General features: G+C 40.9%; 1 protein-coding gene across 1 annotated transcript in view; it reads right to left on the bottom strand.

Moving 5' to 3' along the window:
• The window catches only part of SORCS3 (sortilin related VPS10 domain containing receptor 3), a 275,011-nt gene that overhangs the window by 110,077 nt on the left and 144,040 nt on the right, over positions 1 to 20,894 (bottom strand). The window contains exon 4 of the mRNA XM_066190964.1: positions 15,281 to 15,439. Coding sequence (XP_066047061.1) covers positions 15,281 to 15,439 — 159 coding nt within the window. The remainder of the gene's footprint in view (positions 1 to 15,280; positions 15,440 to 20,894) is intronic.

The following is a 20,894-nucleotide window of genomic DNA, read 5'->3' on the forward strand; positions in this document are numbered from 1 at the left end:
TTCACAAAGTCAGAGCTGTCTCACAAAGTGTCCGTACTCTTGTACTCCATCCCCCCACGAGGGCACTGTGCCCCCTCAGCCTGAGGCTGTGGGTCCTGTCAGGGATTTATGGTGCAGAGCAGGCATTGATAGGCAGCCACCACACACGTCCTACCTCCACCTGTTTTGGTCATGGATATGCCCCCAATGCCATCCTGAAAGTCTTCTGGGAAACTTCATTAGATGGACAGATACTGGTTAGGACATGTACACATCCTGCACTGGGAGAAATCCCTCTCTGGACAGCTCTGGTCCACACACACACAGCCTATGCTCTATACTGCCTGGGACAAAGGACAATTACTGGACCAAACCAGCCCAGAGAAAAGCCCACCTTAGTCCATGGGAGTCTTATGTCCCCCGAAAGAGAGCACAGAAGCTGGTCATAGGACAACTCTTACTGAGAAATACATTCTATGAGCAAAAAGATTATAAAAACAATGTAGAAAACTTCAATCTGTGATAGCATTGAAGATGCAGCTTCAGCAAATATCTTCTGCTTGAACACCCCAGCTCTTGTACAATTCATTCTTGTAGGCCATCTCCATTACCATGTACTTTTCATATCCTGTCCTATAATGAATCAAGAGGCTTCTGCAAGCTCGAACATCCAATATAATAAAGAAAGATTTCTTTCAGCCTCACTCTACTACTCGACAGCCAACCCTGGTCTCCACCAGGGGTTCTGCTATCTTGAAGATATTCTCCAGTACTGCTCTTACTATAACACTAAAATCCAGTGGAGTAATTCAGTTCACCTATAGCCAGCCAATTTCTTTTTGTCCAGATTCCCTGGCAATCCATGCATTGACAATTGGCAACAAGTGAAGGGAAAAGCAGAGCCTAAATATACAGGTATCCATCTCCACACATTCACAGCCAAGCCAGAGATCACATGCAGGAAGGGAAGACTAAGAGGTCTCATGGAAAATGAGATTCCTCCCTGCACCTCACAGAGATTCAGTTCATCCAATCCAAACATGCAAAGGAGACTGTTTACTGGAGGAGCCCAAATGAACAGCATCATTGTAAATACCAGCCACCATCAGAAACAATTTAGCTTGACAGCTGGAGCAGAAACTGTCACTGCAGCAAGGCATCACTGCCAGAAAAATCACCAAATGAGAAACTCACATGTTCCAGGGATCCCCCCAGGCTGCTGGGCAGACACCATTTACACTGTCATCTTTGATTCATCCATCACCCAGTTCCTGCAATCAAGCTGTGTACCTTTCAAATAAATGAATCTGCAGTTGCAGATCATGCAAGAAAAAGGAAGCTCTCATCCAGCCTCTCTCAGCAGTTTTCTAAGTTTGTAAATATTCTGTGGTGTCTATACTTAAGCTATTTACCCCATTTAATTAAAACTCTAGGTACTTTCAACCCACTTATGAAGTAGTGTGAAGAAAAAAGCCCCTACAAAGCCCCAGGACTACACAAACTCAATTCAAGGCCACAACTGTAGTCAACAACTCACCAAACTTGATTTATGTAACTTTAATTTCTGATATTAACCTAGGTTCACAGTGATGGTAGAGCATAACTGATAGTGGAAGGCTGCAAAGGAAAAATAAAGCAGCTTTTTCCATGCTGTCACTAGAGCAAAAGTACAACTCATGTAGCAAGGGAATACCAGACTCAATTTTGGAGCAGAACTTTCAGACTCGTGACATTTGTGCCGCTGGGGATGTGTGCATAACTCTTGTGGACTTGCACCGAGATCTGAAAAAATCAACTGGCCTGAAGCAAGTGCTGTGTTAGAGGACAAAACTAGAGTCCTGTTTTGGCAGCAAAACTTTTGATGACATTACTGTTCTCTTACTATATGGTAGGAAAGTCCCCTTGGGTCCAGTATATTCTGCTAACATGTTATTTGTACGTGCTGTTATCTCTTGAACACTGTAAGTATAAAATGCTACAGAATCTATATTCAGACAGTTTATGATCACTGAACCTCTGGCAGAAATGAGTTGCCCAAGGTTGGAGGCTGTGGGAAAGATCCCTTTTTCCTCCCTTTGCACTACAGAATCACAAGGATTTTCTATAAAGCTTTAAGCTTTGTTGTTTCTTTGATCAATTGTCCTCCTCTCAAAAATATCACCCTTCATTTTGGTGCCTCAGCTTCTCCTTTTATCATACCCACAATACCTCCAATGAACCAAAATTTTACTGCATCATGCCCTAACTTTCTTTTTACAGCCACCCATAGTCCTATAAAAATCAACTGAACACAAAGCTAAAGAATTTTATTACTCTGGAAAAACTTCTTGTAACTGTCACAAAACTATTGTGGAGTTTCTACTGCAAAAATTCAAACCTGCACACAGGTGTGTGCACACCCTACACAAACACGTCACCATTCTTCTCCCAGACAAACAATATGGACACCCAGCTGAAATATCCACCAAAACACAACTGAAGATGAGCAGCATTTGCAACCATGAATCCAGATACGTATCTTAGAAGCATAAATGCCCTTGAGAAGAGCAGTGCTGGAACCAGGACATTATGAAAATCTTGGGGGTTTTGCTCCTTTTTTTTTATTTCTTAATGGTAAAAATTTCTAATTCTACTAACCATGAGGAAGCATTCAAAAAACATGGTTATCAACACTTCCTCAGTCCCAGAAGCACCAAGAGACATGTAAGAGAGGACAACTGAAATTATTCAAACTCCTCCCCGATTTTTTCTCTGCCAAATTCATTACTTTCAAAGGACCAATTCATTATTCCTAGACACTTATGGTTGATGTTCCTGAGGTGCTAGACCAAAAATCCAGGAATCGGCCTTCTTTTTCACCACTGACACAATAAGCATGAAAAGCTGAAACACTCACTCATCTGTGCTTACTGAGGGGATAGAGGAGTTACAGCTCTTCCTCTGGCACCTTTATTCCCCAGAAAAATTGATTACATAAAGTTTCTGTCAGAAGGGGGGGAAAAGGAGAAAAAAAAGAGAACATTTAAAAAGAAAAAAAAAAAAAAAGAAAAAGAGTGATAAGTGAATTTTCATATGTCAAGGTTGAACAACAGAAATAAGTAGTTACCTTAACACAAGTAAGAGCCTGCACACAGGCTCTCTGCCCAGGGACTCTGCATCTCTCACCAGGCAGATTTTAGAGGGGAAAAAACTCTGTGCACTGGGAGGCATAAACTACATCTAGCTTGTTTTATGTGAGAAAAGAATACCGTACATGTTTTCAGGTCAGATTCTCCAGTGATGTTAATCAGCATTTCCCTGCTAAAATCAATGGACTCACGCTGAATATCAGCTGCTACATGTGTGACTGCACACATCTTCTGTAAAGCACTTCAGGTGTGCTATCAGATCAGAACATGGTCCATTTCCCCACTGAAAACAAGCACTGGAGACAGGGATGGTTTGTTGTAACTCAAAAAGGAGAGGCAAGAGTGACAGAGAGGAGCCTGTTTACAAAGGGCAACCTCAGAAAAAACATACAAGCTTCTAGTATTACATAAACCTGTTTCACACAATAGACACAAAGTGATTCAAAATTAGATGTATGAGCTTTTTAATAGATTGCTCTGCTACAACATAAAAGACAGACCCTCTCTGCCATGTGGCCCATTCACCACTACAGCACCTGCTGATGAGAAATTCTCACATAAGGTCCCCAACCCAACCACATTGGAAGTTCTGCCAGGAAATAAATACGAGCTCCTGCCTGCTGCCTTCTGGAGTTTCTCTTTCTTTGTCTCTCAGATATGCATCTCTCAACTGTACAAATAGACCTTGATTTCAGAAGCTGAAACGTCCCTGCCTTAGGGGCAGAACAGAGAGCAAGGGCCAGCCTGCTATTTCCAGCCCTGCCATTCCTCCTCCAGACTGCAAGCTCCCAGTCCAGCACAGAGAAATGAACCCCTCTGGAAGCACCCTCACTGTCTGCCCCTGTTCTTGGTTGCTGGTGATGTAACAAACAGACACATGCAGGTGCTTGTTTGGGGGGATGAGGGGGAAAGGACCGTACCTTCACCTCTCAGCATCATCCATCCAGCTGGCTGCCTCAAGGAAAAGAGAAACAGAAGGTTGGGAACACCTTCTTTGCTTGCACATCATGTTTGTTCTGTCCTCCAGGGTGAGGGTCATTAGAATCTGTAGGCACGATAACAGGAACTAGGAACTTAATGCTTTTTGCTGTTTTTATCATATTGGAATCGTATCCCTTGTAATCCATTTTGCACGCATCCAAGACAGCAGGGCTGGTTTCAAGTCCCCTAATCTCAGGTAATATAGCAAATAGTTACTTCTCAGCAAAGGAAATTACTTCCTTGACACTCAGTGGAGGCCTCGTCAATACAAATGAGTCCAAGGTACAATTTGCCTCATCCTGAAAGAGTCACCTACATTTGCTTCCAGAAATCAATCAACACCATTCACTAGATCACCACCAATGACGATGTGAAGCCTCAACACCCAATGTAGGCGTGCATTGCAACATTTTAGATCCCTACAGTCAGGCAAAATAAATCATGCCCCTGATGTTCTTATTCTTCAGCCTTCTTCACTCCTTCATTTTTATTCCCATCTACTATATTTATAACCACTCTTCACCCCACTTAGGCTCCAGATAAAATCAATATACAGCCATGATTTAGCATGGCCCAGGAATAAGCCACAGGATCCTTGCTCTGTTACACAATAAACTAGGTTGCTCCAGCAGAAGAGCACATTTAAGCATCAAATGTGTCTCGCTCCATTTATCTCTATATTTTCCTTTTCAAAGTAAAACCTGCTCATGAAGTGACTATAACATAAATAACAAGCAATAGGAAAGTCTGTTCTGGCTAAATCCCGTTTCACAAGCCGTTACTTTCTCTTTGCCATCACAAATCATCACAAGCCCAAAGTTCAGTATTTTGCCAGGACAAAATTCATTGGGCATTTCTGAAGTAGAGCCAAGGTTGCATAATTTAATTTCCCATCTCCTATTAAAACTGCCAGGCCTACCATAATCAGAATGATAAATGCAGTTTCATATGTCTTTTTTCTGACAGTAATGCCCATCAATACTTCAAATGCAAACAATTGTGACATCTGACTTTATAAAAATTACCTGGTGCACCAACATCACTTAATTAAATCATTTTAAAACTGCTTTTGTTACATTTAATGAATGATATATTATACTGCAATGAAACATGCAGCAATACAAATACTCCACAATGCCAACAATTAAGGCTCACTTCACTTACGGCAATTGACAACACAAGTGCTCCTCACTTCATTCAGCTTGTGCATTCCAAATGAACTGGTTAGCAAAAAGGGTGCTTCTTTGCTAATGAGTTTTGTAATCAAGGCATCTATTTTAATTTCAAATTGGCTAGATTGGGGGAAATTGCTGAACTAAATGACTGGTTCTAATTAGGATTATAAAAATATTCATCATGCTGCAGAATTAGCGCAAGGTCTTGATTTACTGACATTTGCATATAGCTTTAGTTTAAGGGTGGAAAAACCTTCCTGATAAATTGTCTTCCTTTAATGAATTGAACAAACACTATATCTGTTTTAGTTGTCCTTTCATTTAAAGGCACTGATACATATTCATGATTTGTAAATGAAGTTAAGTGATTTCAATTCTTTAGTTCATTATCATATTCAAGAAGAGACTTCTGTAAATTGCCTTTAAATATTCCCACTCTCAAGGGTTTGGTGTGTAGTTTGGTTCTTTTTTGTTTGGTTTGTCTTCTTCTAACTTTACTAACATTTCAGTTTATCTGTTTGATGAAGCCCTGCCTGCCTGGGAGAGCTGCTGGCAGGTGGCTTGTCCAGCAACACAGACACATGATATGTTTGTAGAACCTGATGTTCTCAGAAGAGTATTCAAAAGGCAAAGAGATGAAAGGCTTATTTGTGGCTAAGTCATGGGAACAGGACTCTATCTGCGCTCAGTTTCTGACTTTGTTACAGTCCTCAGTGGTAGTCAGGCTGTGAAACACTTTAATGACCTGTGCCTGAATACACTAGAGATACTCAGGGGACACCACTTTGTCTGTCAGCCTCATGTTTAATTGCAAGCACTCTCAGGCAGGGATTGCTTCTTAATATGAATGTGCAATACAATGGACCAGCCAGTATGGCAGAGATTTCTATGAGCAGTTACTATAATATGACTTGTATTAAACATGAAACACTATGTGTTCCTTTACAGGTGGGCAACATACTCACATCATTTCCTTCCTCAGTATGGTAGGCCTGTAGGGCTAATTCTTATTACGGCAGCTTCCTCAACCTCTTTCCCTTTGGGGTGAAGAAAAGAATGCAGTGGGTGTGCCTCCAGCTGCACTCTGTGGGGTGCTCAAATGTCAAGTGACTGGTGAAACATAAATCTGAAAGCTGAGCATTGTATCCATAGGACTGAAATCACAGTCATTGTGCTCTTCAGATAACAATGAATCATGAGATATTAGCCCTGGTGTGTTCTCTCATATCATATAATGAAATGGTGATTCTACCATGAGGATCCATGCAGGAGCAGAAAGAACTTATTTTCCTTGTTAAAAGTAGTGTTCACATCTTGCTAAGAAAAACTGAGTTTTACCCAAGAGGTGCAGTCTTGAGCTGTTGTTGATAAAAGGAGTAGTTACTCACACTTCTGGCAATTTCTGACAACTACAATCACATTTAAATTCCAGGAGCAGGAGTGCTGTCGAGGAGCAGGTAACAGGTCTGGGTGCCTGCTGATTCACATCAAAATGAGATGCAAGGCAGACACCAACCTGCCTCTCCTCATCAGCCCCATACCTCAGTTCCTAAGGAAGGAAAACCCACAGGCCTGGGCCAGAGTCACATGTCACTTCAAACATGCAGCAACTCTCACTGCTTAATTTCAGCACATCTGCAGTAGCAGCTGCTATCCTGGGATCATATTTCCAACATTAGGAGTTCCAACTCAAAGTACAATAGCTTCACACAAACACAACCCTGAAGCCCCCGTGTGCCCAAGTTTCCTTAAGGAGCGCAAAGATCTGAGACCAAGGAGCACTTACCGGAGGCATTCAAGACAGGACTGGACTGGGTGATAGATAATCACATCTAGGGTCCCTTTCCCATGAAAGGTTGGACCAGATGATCTTTCAAGATCCCTTTCAAATTGGATTGCTTGGATCACAAATACGTCCGTGAAAACAGCTCATCACAAAGAATCCCAAAGATGAATGACTGCTTGGAATAAGGTGCCTATATTCCTAGAAGCAACTTCCCCTGGATTTCTCTGGCAGCACCCTGCCCAACAGTTCATTGTCAGAAAAAAACCCCAACCAAACAACCCCACCCTTAGCTGCCTAAATTCCAGGGGAGCATTTTACCTGGAGCAGAGACACTGCCTTCATGGCTCTGGTTCTGTGCCTAGCACATTTTTAAAAATTAAAAATAAACAAACAAATAAATAAATAAATAAATAAACCCAACAAACTTTCCCACACAGTCCCACTGTTGTCTGTGATTTTTTTATTTTAATAAATTCAGCACCGTATAGTCAAGATGATCAAGGCTGTGACAGGCACTGCATCCAATTTTCAGATCGTAACTTGCCACATCTCCCACACCAAAGGTATCTCCCCAGTCAGACCTGATACTGTCTGCCAGGTGCAACTTGGTGATACAGCAGAATGCTATCTTGCACCTCCTATTTATCACTTCATCCATTTTCTTTTGTTCACTTTCTGCTGAAGATTAAGCTCTATGGAGGGAGAAGCGATTGATTGCCAAACTTCTTGCTTATCCAATGTTCTCAAATTTGTAATGGTGTAGCTGGGTAATTTAAATTGGTGTGTTACTGAATTATTCTCCCTCTTACCTATTCCCAGCAGACTCCAAATCACAGTTTGGTCTGTAAGGAAGAGGTGGAATTCTATAATGTTGCATACCTGGTGTTTTTGCTCTTAACCATGGTGGTTTGAAGTATTTTAAATATCCCTCTCCCTATTCACTAATATTTTCTCTTTAAAACAAATTACCTTTTTTTTTTAACTATCTTTAAACAAATATTTATGCAAAAGAGTTTTGCAGGTTGCTCTGAAAATTTCAATGTCATTCTGAGAGAAACTTCATGGAGTTGAAACTCCCTTCCATTTCTACCTCCAGACTCATCCATTCCCCACAGAGGTATCGGAGTCTGGGAAGTTTTGCCTATTGAGAATTAGTTGGTTTCTTGGATAAATAAGACAAATAATCAGACACTCAACATGTCAACATCAGAAATATAAGATCAACTCAAGATATTCCTCCCCAGTCACTGTGAATGGCAGCAATGAAATCTGTACCTTAAGTTTCACAGCATTCCACAGAGCAGTTCCCCACACTTTCCAACAGACAGTATTGTACCTTTTTCATATATTCCCCTTCCCACCACATTTTGATCCAAGGATTGTTTAAAATGGCTTCCTATGTATTTTCTGCAAATACCCACAAAAACTGGAGGCTGCAGGCCAATTTTCCCTCTGTGCTGGGTGATAGATCCAAGTATCAATATGGACACTCCCAGTGAGACCCAGTCTGACCCACAGCAAATTGTCTGTAACATTTACAGAGTTTCCACCTTCTGCCAAAGGCCACTTAGTGGGGCCATTAACAGAACCAACACGTGCACACATCAGATTGCACTATTTATCAATAAAGTAGATACATACACACAAAGCTACTGGGAAGAGATCCAAGATTTTCAACTCACAAGATGCATTTAATCTCCCAGGACCTGATAGTTATACAATGTCACATGGCTGTTCAGGGGGGAATAGTAAACCCACCCATATTTGCTTAAAGCCCTGTAAAAATTCCTCCATCCTGTGCTTTATATGCTGTGGGAAGACATCAGGGTCCATGAACTTGCTACATGTTCATGCCCACACACACAGATTTCTTGGCTCAGCCCTGCTGCATTTATGTGATGACACAGGAGAGTTAGCGAGGCAGAGGAGGGTCCTAATTGGCTGTAAAAATTAAGAACAGGAACGATATGCTGTGTTGACTCATACAAGGATGTATCCTGAACAACTCCTGGGATACTACAAAGAGAAAACAAATGGTGGTAACTGAGATTTTTCCTTAAATCAACGAAGTAACCAGCGGCCACACGGCGATACATCTTTGTGAAACCCTTCTGAGCTCCATCTCACTCAGTTGTCTTCTGGGAATTGCCCTAAGCAGGAAAAAGCAGGACAATAACTGTGTGGGAGTTAATAAAAGATTTGGTGACTGAATTGGTTTTTTATATTCAATTATTTCAGTTGATGGAAGTGGTAGCATCACAAAGTCTTTGGCTTTCTCAGTATGAAGCCATATATCAAGAAGTTCTGTTGAGAAGAGATGGGCTCCTCCTCTGAAGGAAGAAAGTCTTAGATTATGGAATAGATTTTACAAAACATCAGCTTGGAAGGGGCAATAATTATGTTAAGAGGACATTCAAAATGTGTTGGTTTTTTTAGTTGGTTAGTCATTTTTTTAAACTAGATAAATACCTTAACATTGTTGTCAGCTGTGCAGAAGTTAGCTGAAAACAAGAAGGGATGTTTAGGATAAACCAGTCATTCATAAAAGGCTTGAATCACAGCCATGGAACTATAGGTCAGAAGACCTTTGAAGGAAACTTTTTAATAGGAAGATACAAAACACTGACTACTTGTATTTCATTCCAAAACTCCAATATTGTTTTCTATTTTTATAAACAAAACAATTTTTAAATCTTTTTATCTAGGCAGTTACCAAATTCATTATTTGTAGGGATATGAACAGTCCCTATTTCATTTCATTTTACTCTATGGAACAACATACTAAGTCAAATGGATTTTCAGATTCATCATTCTCATTTATTTCCAAGTTGACCACAGCTTGCTTAAAACACCAATTATTATTATTTTAATTGAAAGAAAAATAATAAGATAAATATTAATCTGAAATATATCCTTTAAGATATGAAACTAACTTTTTCAACTTGTTTACACATTCACAGTTAGAAGAGAATGGATTAGATCTTCCCTTAATAGTTTCTGCTGCCAGGAGTCAAATTGTATGTACTTGATTTGTTTTCAGAGTTACTTACATTTTTAAATCAGCCCCCAAAGGAGTCATTAAAATAGAATTTAAGGGTCAAACACACTCTAAAACTGAGAGAGGTGGAAGAATATGGTGTCCCACTGTAGCAGTAGCTGCACTGCAGAGCATACAGCCAGTCACCTTTCTTGTCACAGTATCTGCAGATGAATATTACCTGCAGGTTACAGGTTAATGATAAACTTTCTATTTTATTGTCCTCTCATGCATCAAATCAAAAGAGTTCCAGAGCAGTTTTATCCCCAAAATACGGACATATGAACTGAGAAAACAAGCACTATTTGATACAGTTTCATGTGTTTTGTGCCAGGCAACTTCATGCAGCTTTGCAGGAAAATGGGCACAAAAACAAAGGACAGAGGAGTATGAACAGAACTAGACTGCAGTTGGACAATTAGCCCCTGCCATAGCATCCCTTTGGATAGCCTCCTCACAACTACAGAGCACCACTGCAGCCTGTCTAGACACTTATTTTAGAAGGTCTTGCCATCTCTTGTCTGGTTGCAGCAGAGAAATGAAATGGTCATTCTCATTGGCATGATCCCATACCCACATCTAGGAGAGAAGGCATGGCACAGCGGAGTGGGAAAGCGTGAGATCCAGATCTGGCTTCTACAGAAAAAGAGAGAACCACAACAATCTTATGAAGATGCAAAAGACACGATGAATATTCTTAAGTATATGGGACTTAAAGCCTAAAAGTCACTTCGTTCTTGCCCTGGCCTAACCTGAGAGAAGGACAGGGCTGACCTCTGGTCCCCACTCAACTGTAGCAGTGCCCCTGTCTCCAGACATGCAGGAATGCATCACACTGGCCTCTCAGAAGACTTAATCTGGAGATCTCACATGGCACTGCTGTCACACTCTAACTTATCCTGATCAGTATCAGCCGTGACTGCAGTGAAGCTGTGTGATCCTGAGTCAGAGTGACAGTTCTTTCACAACTCTTACTAACCCAAGACATGGCTCAGCACAATCTATACCTCAGTTCTGTTGAGCAAACATTTCAGTTTGGAAAAGCACTGCTCCATGGTTCCATTTTAGGGCCCACATTGCACCAGCACTTCAGGCCATCCTTCTGACCAATGGAGGAAAGCATCATGAGTGGCCTTGAATGCAAAGGCAGACATAAAGGGAAAGTCTGAACTTGGCATTGCTCCATTTCCATTTGACCAACAAGCTTCAGACCAACTCATCTTTGCTCTCACACTTTGAACAATTTTATTCAGTTTCTGGGATAAAATGCAAGCAGTTTCAGAGTGTCTCTAGCTCAGTTCATTTTTCTTGTCTTTCTCCTGGGCAGAAGACAGCAGCTGAAGTGCGCACACAGATGCATTAGTTTGAAGGAGCAGAAGCAAAAATGCTCCTGGCCTGCTATTGCTGTACTGGATCAGGGGAGCATTAGTACCACCCCACAGTCAATCACATGTGTCTCCCTTGTGTTTTGATTTCTCCTTCCAGTGACTAACATCAAAAAAATATTACAAAGTTCTGCTAGTAGAACTACAGTGCTTCAACCCAAGAGCAGATGCTCTGCACTCCCTGCAGATGGATCTCTTTGCAAGTGCACACTCAGGATGTCTCATCTGGCTTCTCACATACATGACCACTTCATCAGATGCTTCTTTCTTCCAAGTCTGTATAAACACCAGGATCATGCAGAATCATTACTTCCAGTTTAAAAGTGGCATCAAGCCATTTTGTGACATCAAATAAATAGATTGGTCTTTTCAGTTTACTTCAAAATCCCTGTTATACTGATCCTCTGAGTGCAGAAAACTATTTGACATTTGACTAACTCCTTCATACAGTAAGGAATTGATACTATGAAAGGAGTGTATTTACAATAGCTTTGTTCTTGCAAATGTCACTCAAGAATCATCAGCAGAACAGCAGCAAAACACCTGGTGCCTGCCACAGCATTCTTTTAGCAAGTGGGAACCAGAGCAATAGGAAAATATTTGATTATATTCTCAGCAACTAGTTTCGTAAAGACTTGCACTAGCCTTTCAAAGGAAATTCTCAAATAGAGAGGCAGAGCATTTTAGCTGTATTGTTCCTATAGCTGGGATGTGCATCTGGCTAGTTTAAATATCTTCAACAACAACTGCAGAAATTGAAAATCTCACCCAGGACACACCCTCACACCTGACAGGTTAATGCATTGGTTTGTGTGGAAAGGTTTTCATAGCAGGGAGGAGGCTACAGGAGTGGCTTCCATGAAAAGCTGCAGGAAGCGTTCTGAGAAGGCAAACACCAGCCAGCTCTGAGATGGACCTGCTGCTGGCCCAGGTCAAACCCATCAGTGACAGTGGTGGCACCTCTGGGATAACACACACATGAAGTGAGGGGAAGAAACAAATGGACAACTTCAGCCAGAGAGGAGTGAGAATATGTGAGAGAAACAGTGCTGCAGACACTAAGGTCAGTGAAAAAAGAAGGGAGGAGGTGCTCCAGGTGCTGGAGCAGAGATTCCCCTGCAGCTCACAGTGAAGGCCATAGTGAGGCAAGCTGACCCCTTGACCCATGGAAGGACAGGTGAAGGTGAGCCCACAGGGGATCCATATTGAAAGAGTCTGTTCCTGAAGTCTTCATCCTATGAAATGATCCACACTGGGGCAATTCATGAAGAACTGCAGCCTATGGAAAGGACACACACTGGAAAAGTTTGTGGAGAGCCCCTCCTGTGGGAGGGGCACCACACTGCAGCCTGGAAGGAGTGCGAGGAGTCTTCCCCTGAGGAGGGAGAAGAGGCAGAGACAACGTGTGAACTGACCTCAGCCTCCATGTCCTCCTCTGTTGCTGAGATGCAGAAAAAATTTAAAATTTTGAGTGAAGCTGAGCCCAGGAAGAAGAGAGGGGTGGTTGAAACGTATTTTAAGATTTAGTTTTTACTTCTCATTACTCTACTCTTATTTGATAGAGTAGGGTAGGATAAAGTAAAGTACAGTAGAATATTGGTAGGTAATAAATTCAAATAATTTCCCAGCTGAGTGTGATTTTTCCATTATGGTAGTTGCCGAGTGATCTCTCCCTGCCTTTATTTTGTCCCACAGGCTTTTCATTATATTTTCTGCCCCTGTCCAGCTGAGGAGGGGAGTGACCAAGTGGCCTTGATGAACACCTGGCATCTAGCCAGGGTCAACCCAACACCATGAGAGAAACTTAGTGGTTATTCAGCATGTTTTTGCTTTCGAGAGTCTAGGGATGACAGAAACATAAGAGAGGAAAGATAAAAGCTTGGCAAGTTTTAAACTTTGTAGAATTTAACTTGATCATCCTATGTCTCAGCTCTGGGCTGTAGCAGGACTGCTGCTCCAGAACTGAAGCACACATCTCCTTAGCCACAGCACCTTACTACCACATTGCACCTACTCTGCTCAGCTCAGCACCTTTCAGAACAGATGAGTGCTATGTAAGGGCAAACTTGCTAAGGACAAAGTAACAGACTGGACATGTCTCACTCACAGAAGGCACTGAAAAGAGGGTTAAAAGTGGCAGAGAGGAGTTTGTCATCTGTTGCTGCTCCCTGACTTCCAGTTTGCAAGCAGAATGAGCACCCCTCAATGCTCAACAGCCAGCTGAGCCTGAGTGCTCCATCCTCAGAGACAGCACAGAAATCAGTGCCTACAAATCAATAGATTTTTAGAACAGCTCCACATGTCATGTCAAATCTCTAAATCTTTTCATCTTTCATAGTATCACCACTAGTCAAGTTTCCACACCCATGATGATCACTCTAACATTCAGCACCTTTTAGCAAACTGGCTTTGGAGTCACTGCATGGCTTTTGAGCACATTAAAACCTGCAAAGTGAAAACAGAAAAGTACACTATAAATTCTTTATCATCTCTGAAAGGGAGCAGCTCTATACAATATTCCCTTCAACCTTCAACTCCCAGGTCAAAATTGTTGGATTGGATGGGGCAACTGAGAAGCATTTTAAAAACTTTTATTCCATTATCAGTCTCATGTGAAGGGTGAGACAGTACAAATGTTATAATTCACGCCATCACAATCAGAAGCCAACTGTTTCCTAATTGCAATACATTATAAGCATTTCTTGGCCTATCAGCTTTTGCCACACAATTCTGTAAATGCCTTAAAGCCAATCATATAAAATTACCCCTCGTGGGTTCTACTACAATGCATCTTTCATAAATCAATTTCTCCAGAGTATCTAGTCTTACTTGCAAGACCATCATCTGAAACTTGTTTCTAGTTCCATTTCTCTCTCAACAATGTCTGTCCTATTCCACGGCATTTTTAAGTCGGTATTTCTTATCTCAAGGTTTGCATACAGATGCAAACTATGTGACCCTTATGTCAGGCTTGGAGAATTCCCTACAAATCCACTTCCCACATTTCCCTCTCTCTCTTGAACTGAAAAGACTTCTTTGATGGCCTTGTTTGTCGTTCGCTGTGCACGGTGAAGTACACAAGGTACCATTACTAACATTGTTACTATAAAAAACTACTGGGCAAGAAAGTACTCAGCAAAAAATACTGGGCAATACTTGGGAAGCAACTACTGGGAAAGAAACTACTCAGCAAGAAACTACTGGGCAAGAAATTATTGGAGAGAAACTACTGGGTGAGAAACTACTCGGTAAGAAACTAATAGAGAAGTAACTATTCAGCAAGATACTACTGGGCAAGAAACTACTGGGGAAAAAACTAGTCAGGAAGAAAGCACAGGGCAAGAAACAACTGGGCAAGAAATTACTGGAAAGGAAACTACTGGGCAAGAAACTGCTGGGCAAGAAACTACTCAGGAAGAAACTACTCAGGAAGAAAGTACTTGACAAGAAGCAACTGGGCAAGAAAGTACTTGGAAATAAAGTATTGGGCAAGAAACTGCTCAGCAAGAATCTACTGGGCAAGAAGGTCCTCAGCAAGAAACTACTGGGCAAGAAACTACTCAGCAAGATCCTAATCGGCATCAGGCAGGGTGTCCATTCTACCCCCGCAGCTCCTGGCAGGCATTGAGCTCGGAAGAACTGGGGGAGCTTATGCCATGTTCCGTTACTGTGTGTAACAAATAATATTAGTACATATTATTAAATAATATATAATATATATTTGTATGTAAACTTTCCATCAAGCTTTAAAAATTCTCTACAAATCCATTTCCCACACAAATAATTGAAACAATAAATCAATTGCTTACCTTTTGATCCAGACTGTAGGCCAAGATCCACTCCTCCTGCTTGGGGTGGAAGAGCAAGCTCTGGATATAGAAGTTCAGACGGTACTTCTGGTAGGTAGCCCCTTCATCAGAGCTTATGAGGATGCTGCTCTCAATCTCTGGATCACTAAGAAGCATGATCTAAATAGAAAAATGGAGGGAAAGTGTTAATGGAAAAGTGGAAGTGAACATCATTTAAGAGAGAGGTCATACAGCACTGACTCCTATTAGATGTATTCAGAACATCACTCGAGTGTGACAGCCCATAGAATTAGGATGGGTTTTAGTATTTCAGTTTCATTTTCTTTGGCAATTCATTTGCTGATTTATTTGGTGATTCCTTTTTTTCATTTTATCCAGATAAATTCTATGTACAAAGTTGATTTTGGTTGGATATAGGAACTTCAGGCAGTCACACCCGGCTTTCCTGGACCATTTTCTGTCTACCTACTCTCTCCCCCAATGTGGAATCCTCTCTCCGAAAGTAAATAGAGCATTCCTGAGATTTAAGGCTCATTATTTGGCAGCTTGCAGTGCTATTAATGAGAGCATCACCCCTCTGGAAACAGAGAATGCCTTCCTGGATCAGCTGCTGGCATCTGGATATAGTCCATGTGCACATGTGCAAACACTGACACGATTTCGTATATCACACTCCCAATTTGTACAGTAAGAGACATTCATTCAGTCAGTGAAAACATAATTTTCCCCAAGCACAGGAAAGTGCATGACCTCAATTTGTACAGGGAGGAAAACACTTCTGAGCTTCTAATTTTAATTAGAAAATTATTACCGATATTTCAAAATGGGTTGATTCTGCACTATCAGATGGCAAGTTCTACATAAACATTATCAAGAAAAATGTTGTGAGAACATTAACACCATCTTATTAACATCTGGAGAAAATGACTTCACATTAAAGCAAATACCAGTACCATAAAATAAAGGCAAACAGTGGGAAATAAATTAGAGCTGTTCTAAACACAGCAGGTTGTTGATACAGCAGCTGAATCAAATATAGAAACTGTCTTTCAGCAGGAAAACAGATCTAGGAATGGCCTTTTTTTAGGTCACTGCAGAATGATCAGCTAGCTGAGATCCACTGCAGTTTTGTTTTTTGTCCACATTGACTTCTCTTATCCGGCTTCACAGAGCTCCAACTTCAAGACTACGATTGGGAAATACATTAATTCTGACAGCAGAAATCAGTTACAAGGAATGGAAAAACCCTTCGTATGTTAGACCTTCATCAAGCAAAAAATTTCAGTGCTTGTTTAATCTTAAGCACCTCATTAACTCCATAAAGTCACCAAGGAAAAGGAAGTATAACATAAATGGCTTCTGATCCTTTCCATTAAGAAATGAAAAGCTGAACTAGAAGTGAACATTTTCCCAGAGCAAAGCCATCTGTATGAATCCAGCTTGATGTCAAAGCACCTTCAACATCCCTCACATACACCGCTTACCAGCCCCAAAATCAGTCTCTAGCCATTCCCATGGAAGTCCTGAAGAAGTGCACTTGCATTGTGCTCTGGTGCATGGTCTGGGGAACAAGAAACGTTCCCACAGGCAACTGATTTCCTGGGAATTAGCTTAAGAAGAGGTCTCCAAGATCTCCACTCAGAAGGATGCTTTGGTACATTTCTTCTTTCTAATCAAATCAAAGTATCAATTTCATTATTCCCCAAACACTAACAATTTTACTACTATTTGAAGCTATTTTTCCTGTCACTTTTGACTTAGACTGCAAAGACATTTTATACCCCTGTTCACCTAAAGCATATTGCCTGTGCCAGAGAACTATAACATAGTTCAGTAAAAGTTATTTGTTTATATGGAATGGAAGAAGGATGTAAGCCTGCCCATTTAACAAGACAATCCAGAGAGATCTTATCTTTAAAATAAAGGAAATTTCAGGAATAAAAATATTTTCCAGTTGATGTAATAGAAGATTACAAAGTTAACAATGTTGTATATTAAAAGGTCACTACTGGACTTCTGTCCTCAAATAAGAAGCACAAGACAGCTGACAGTGGCATGGGCATTAAGTGGCACACACACAAAACATCCCCTCTGCCATTTCACACATGATCTGCAGCACTTCAGTGGATAGCTCAAGAAACGGTCATATGAGACAAGAATTGCAGTACTTCCACCAGATGGTTCACAAATCTGGCCAATTTTTGTTCTTCTGGATGCATAACAGTGGTTGTAAGATGAGATAATAAAACCACCAAGCTAGGAAAGGTGGAAGAACCTAACAACAGTCAGATCTAGAGCTGACATCACATAAATCGTGCCCTGTGCCTTCACTCAGTTCCCACATCCACTCTCCACTTCAAATGGAGAAATTAATACCCAACATCTCTGCTGTCATCCATCCTCCCAGGAAAGGCTGGTCCGATCCAACACAGAGCAGGATGGGAAAAGCAAGAAGGTCAGAGTGAAAAACAAAAGCCCACCACCAGCCACGCAGCTCAGACTGGCACACTCGTTTGTTACACGGCACACCGAAAAAGAAATGTGACAGACTCTGGGCTTTTCTTTTTCTGTTGTTTTTACTTTTTGTCCTGGAAGCTATAGGGGGAGGGAACTTCTGGCAGGAGAAATAGCAGGACATTTGTCAAAGCCCTGAAACTACCACTTCTCATTATGGGACCAGGACGAAGGATCTACCCCAGTAGTGATTTAGATTAATCACTTTTAATTAAGAGACAATAAACAAACTCCAGCCAAAATGAGCATTTCTGCCAGCTTCCCGTATTGCCATTTATAATTGCCATAAGGAATAGCAAAGGAGCACTAGAGAGTTGTCAAATGTAATTTATAAGGGTTTAAGATCTAATCATTTTCTATAATATTAAATTAAATGGCAGAATTTATTTAAAAGGAAATTACATTTGGTCTTTCTACATTCTAGATTATTTATATATACATGCATGTATAAAATATTCCTTTCAGTTGCTTTTTTCTCTAGTTTAAGTGGAGGTGGGAAGGGCAGGCAGCACTGGTTACAGCCAATGGTAAGTCCTTGAAAACATACTTGAGATGAGTTTGTTTATGCTACATACCTTCTCCTGACCTTCAAAATCATGAACAATGGATGGCAAGCACCAGACCAAACAAAACAGGCTGAAAATCAGACTAAACTTCAGAGAGCTCTTTAGAGGAAGAGAGCTCTCTGGGACATGGTGCATCTCTTTTAAAGCAGGAGCCTTGGAGACATGAGGACACATACAGAGCTGTTCTGAATGAGCTCCATGTGGGCAGAACACCAGACACCAGTGAGGCAGCACATAGAAAGAAGAAGACATGGAGAGGCCACCTTGCAAGAACATTAACTACAATATATGGACTGAGATCTTCAGTACATGAGCAGGAAACATATCCAGCTCTGAACACTTCAAGGGGATTTACCCCAAGGAATAAACAGCACAAGCTGCAGGCAGGAAGAATAAGGACAGGAGGGAAGAATAAGGAGGGAAGATGTCATACCTGTGCCTGCCATAATGTAGACTCTTAACTACTACAGCAGTAGTTAAGAGTCACTCAGAATTGTTGAAGACTGTGTGGAGCCTTAAAGGAGCTCAAATGCAGAAGTAGGGAGGAAGGAAAGTGATACCATATTCCACCACAAATCCACTAAAAAGTCATGCCCTCTGATAGGGCTAAAATAATAAAAACCAGGGCAGGATTTGTAATTGAGAACCTGAGTTCCTGCTAGCCAGATGAAAATTCCACGTATGTCACTGGGTTAATGCACGCACCTTCCATGGTATTTCTTTCACCTGGGTTATGTAGAGAGGTGGGTGAGTTAAGATGTTGGCACATTCTTCTTTTTCTGTGCCGGGGTAGCCAGGCATAAAGACAGCTGTGATGTGGAATACTGAACTGTACGGTAATGAGTGTACAGTAAGTGTCCTCCTCTCACAGGCACAATGCTACACCATGCCCAGGCAGGCATAGAGATACAGGCAGCCTGAGCACAGAGATCACAACAGAGATGTGTTTTGTACACAGCTGAATTAGCTAATAAACCACCACTGGGCCACAAAAAACCAAAACAACACACCACATAAATGGCATTTTTATTAATATTAGCTTTCAATGAAACCTTTTATTTTTCTCAACGAACATAAATTTTCACTGTAAATTACCAAAGCGCATCTCCCTAAATCAGCACAGACCAGTTTTATAGGTGCAATAATCTGTAGCAATAGTACCACTGAGCTACATTAGCAAAGGAGCACCAGAGAGCTGTCAAATGAATAAAGAAGACAGGTTCAAATAAATGTCTTTTGTTCTGATAAATAGATAGACAGCATTAAACCATTGTGTGCTGCCTCCTGATTCTCCTCTTCACTTTAATGCACTTTTCATAAGCTGCTCTTCTCCTATGTTCTTCACCTATGTAAAAGGCTATTCTAAAAAGACATAAACGAGAGAGTTTAAAAAAAATAAACAAAAGCAACTGAACACCTACAAATCACGCAAGCCTCCACAGCTTCAAAAGAAACCCAGTTCCTTAGCAAAGTATTAAAATTTACTCTGTAGCATTACATTATCTCCTCCTTCAACTGAAAAGGCAGTTTTGCCATAAGCACTGCAGCAAAGATAGAAAGTTGAGGTTTCATGTTTACAGGTTCACGGGGATTTCCATATTGAATTTCCATATTGTTTGGCTTAAGAGTGAAAAGGCTTTTGGGTTTGTTTTTTTCTGCCTCCTTCCACTAGGCTCTCAACTCAGAACCACCTTAGATCCTTACTAAAGCCTGGCCACATCTACATCATCGGTGACAAAAGAAAGCAGATTTTTCAAAAGAAAAATTATTTCATTTCTTTTGCTTTTCCAGTTTGATTTAAAACACTTGATGGGTTGTATGGTCCCATGTCTCCTTGCCACAAAGTTTCACAGTAGCTTTGAGTTTAAAAAGCCAAAAAGTTTTAACAATTTATGCTGAAATGTCAAAGCAATTGGAGGATTTTTGCTTTGTTTGGATTTTTGATGTCCTTTCCTCCTTTCAAAACTGAGAAATCAAAATCCATTGACATTTAAAGGCTTAAAGATACAAAAGTTTTCTTCCTTCAAAACATCAGTCCATCACAAGTTAAATACCAACAGTTTCGAACTCTCTTATGGGAAAAGTAATTTTCTACATTGAAGCATTTTAGATTATGTCTTTGACCATTGGAAATTTCTCATTGGAAACGCTTGGTTATTCATTCCCCTCCCTTTCTTTCTCTCTCCAACATCATTACTGCAATTACTTGCCCTGCAAGCTGAAGGATGGCCTCAGAGGTCTGAACACAACCCAAATTTCTTAAAACAGAGCTACACAGTATATTTAAATCCCTTCTCTGCCATTCCCACCAAGAACAGGTGCAATTCATTGCAAAGAAAATCTCATCCTTTTTTTCCCTTCTTTCATCACTACTTGCCATTTCAACTAAAAATCTTCAGTTCAACTAAATCAGCCCAATTCCCTCTGAGACTAAAAAGTGCTGGTACCACAGGTAACTGTCTACTTACAAGCAAAAGTAAACCCATATAAATCAGCTAAGTTAAGGTGTCTTTGAATGATTTGCACTAGTTTAG

Source organism: Chamaea fasciata, unplaced genomic scaffold (assembly GCF_029207755.1).
Source record: "Chamaea fasciata isolate MVZ Bird 193981 ecotype frontalis unplaced genomic scaffold, bChaFas1.0.hap1 SCAF_9, whole genome shotgun sequence".
NCBI lineage: Eukaryota > Metazoa > Chordata > Aves > Passeriformes > Sylviidae > Chamaea > Chamaea fasciata.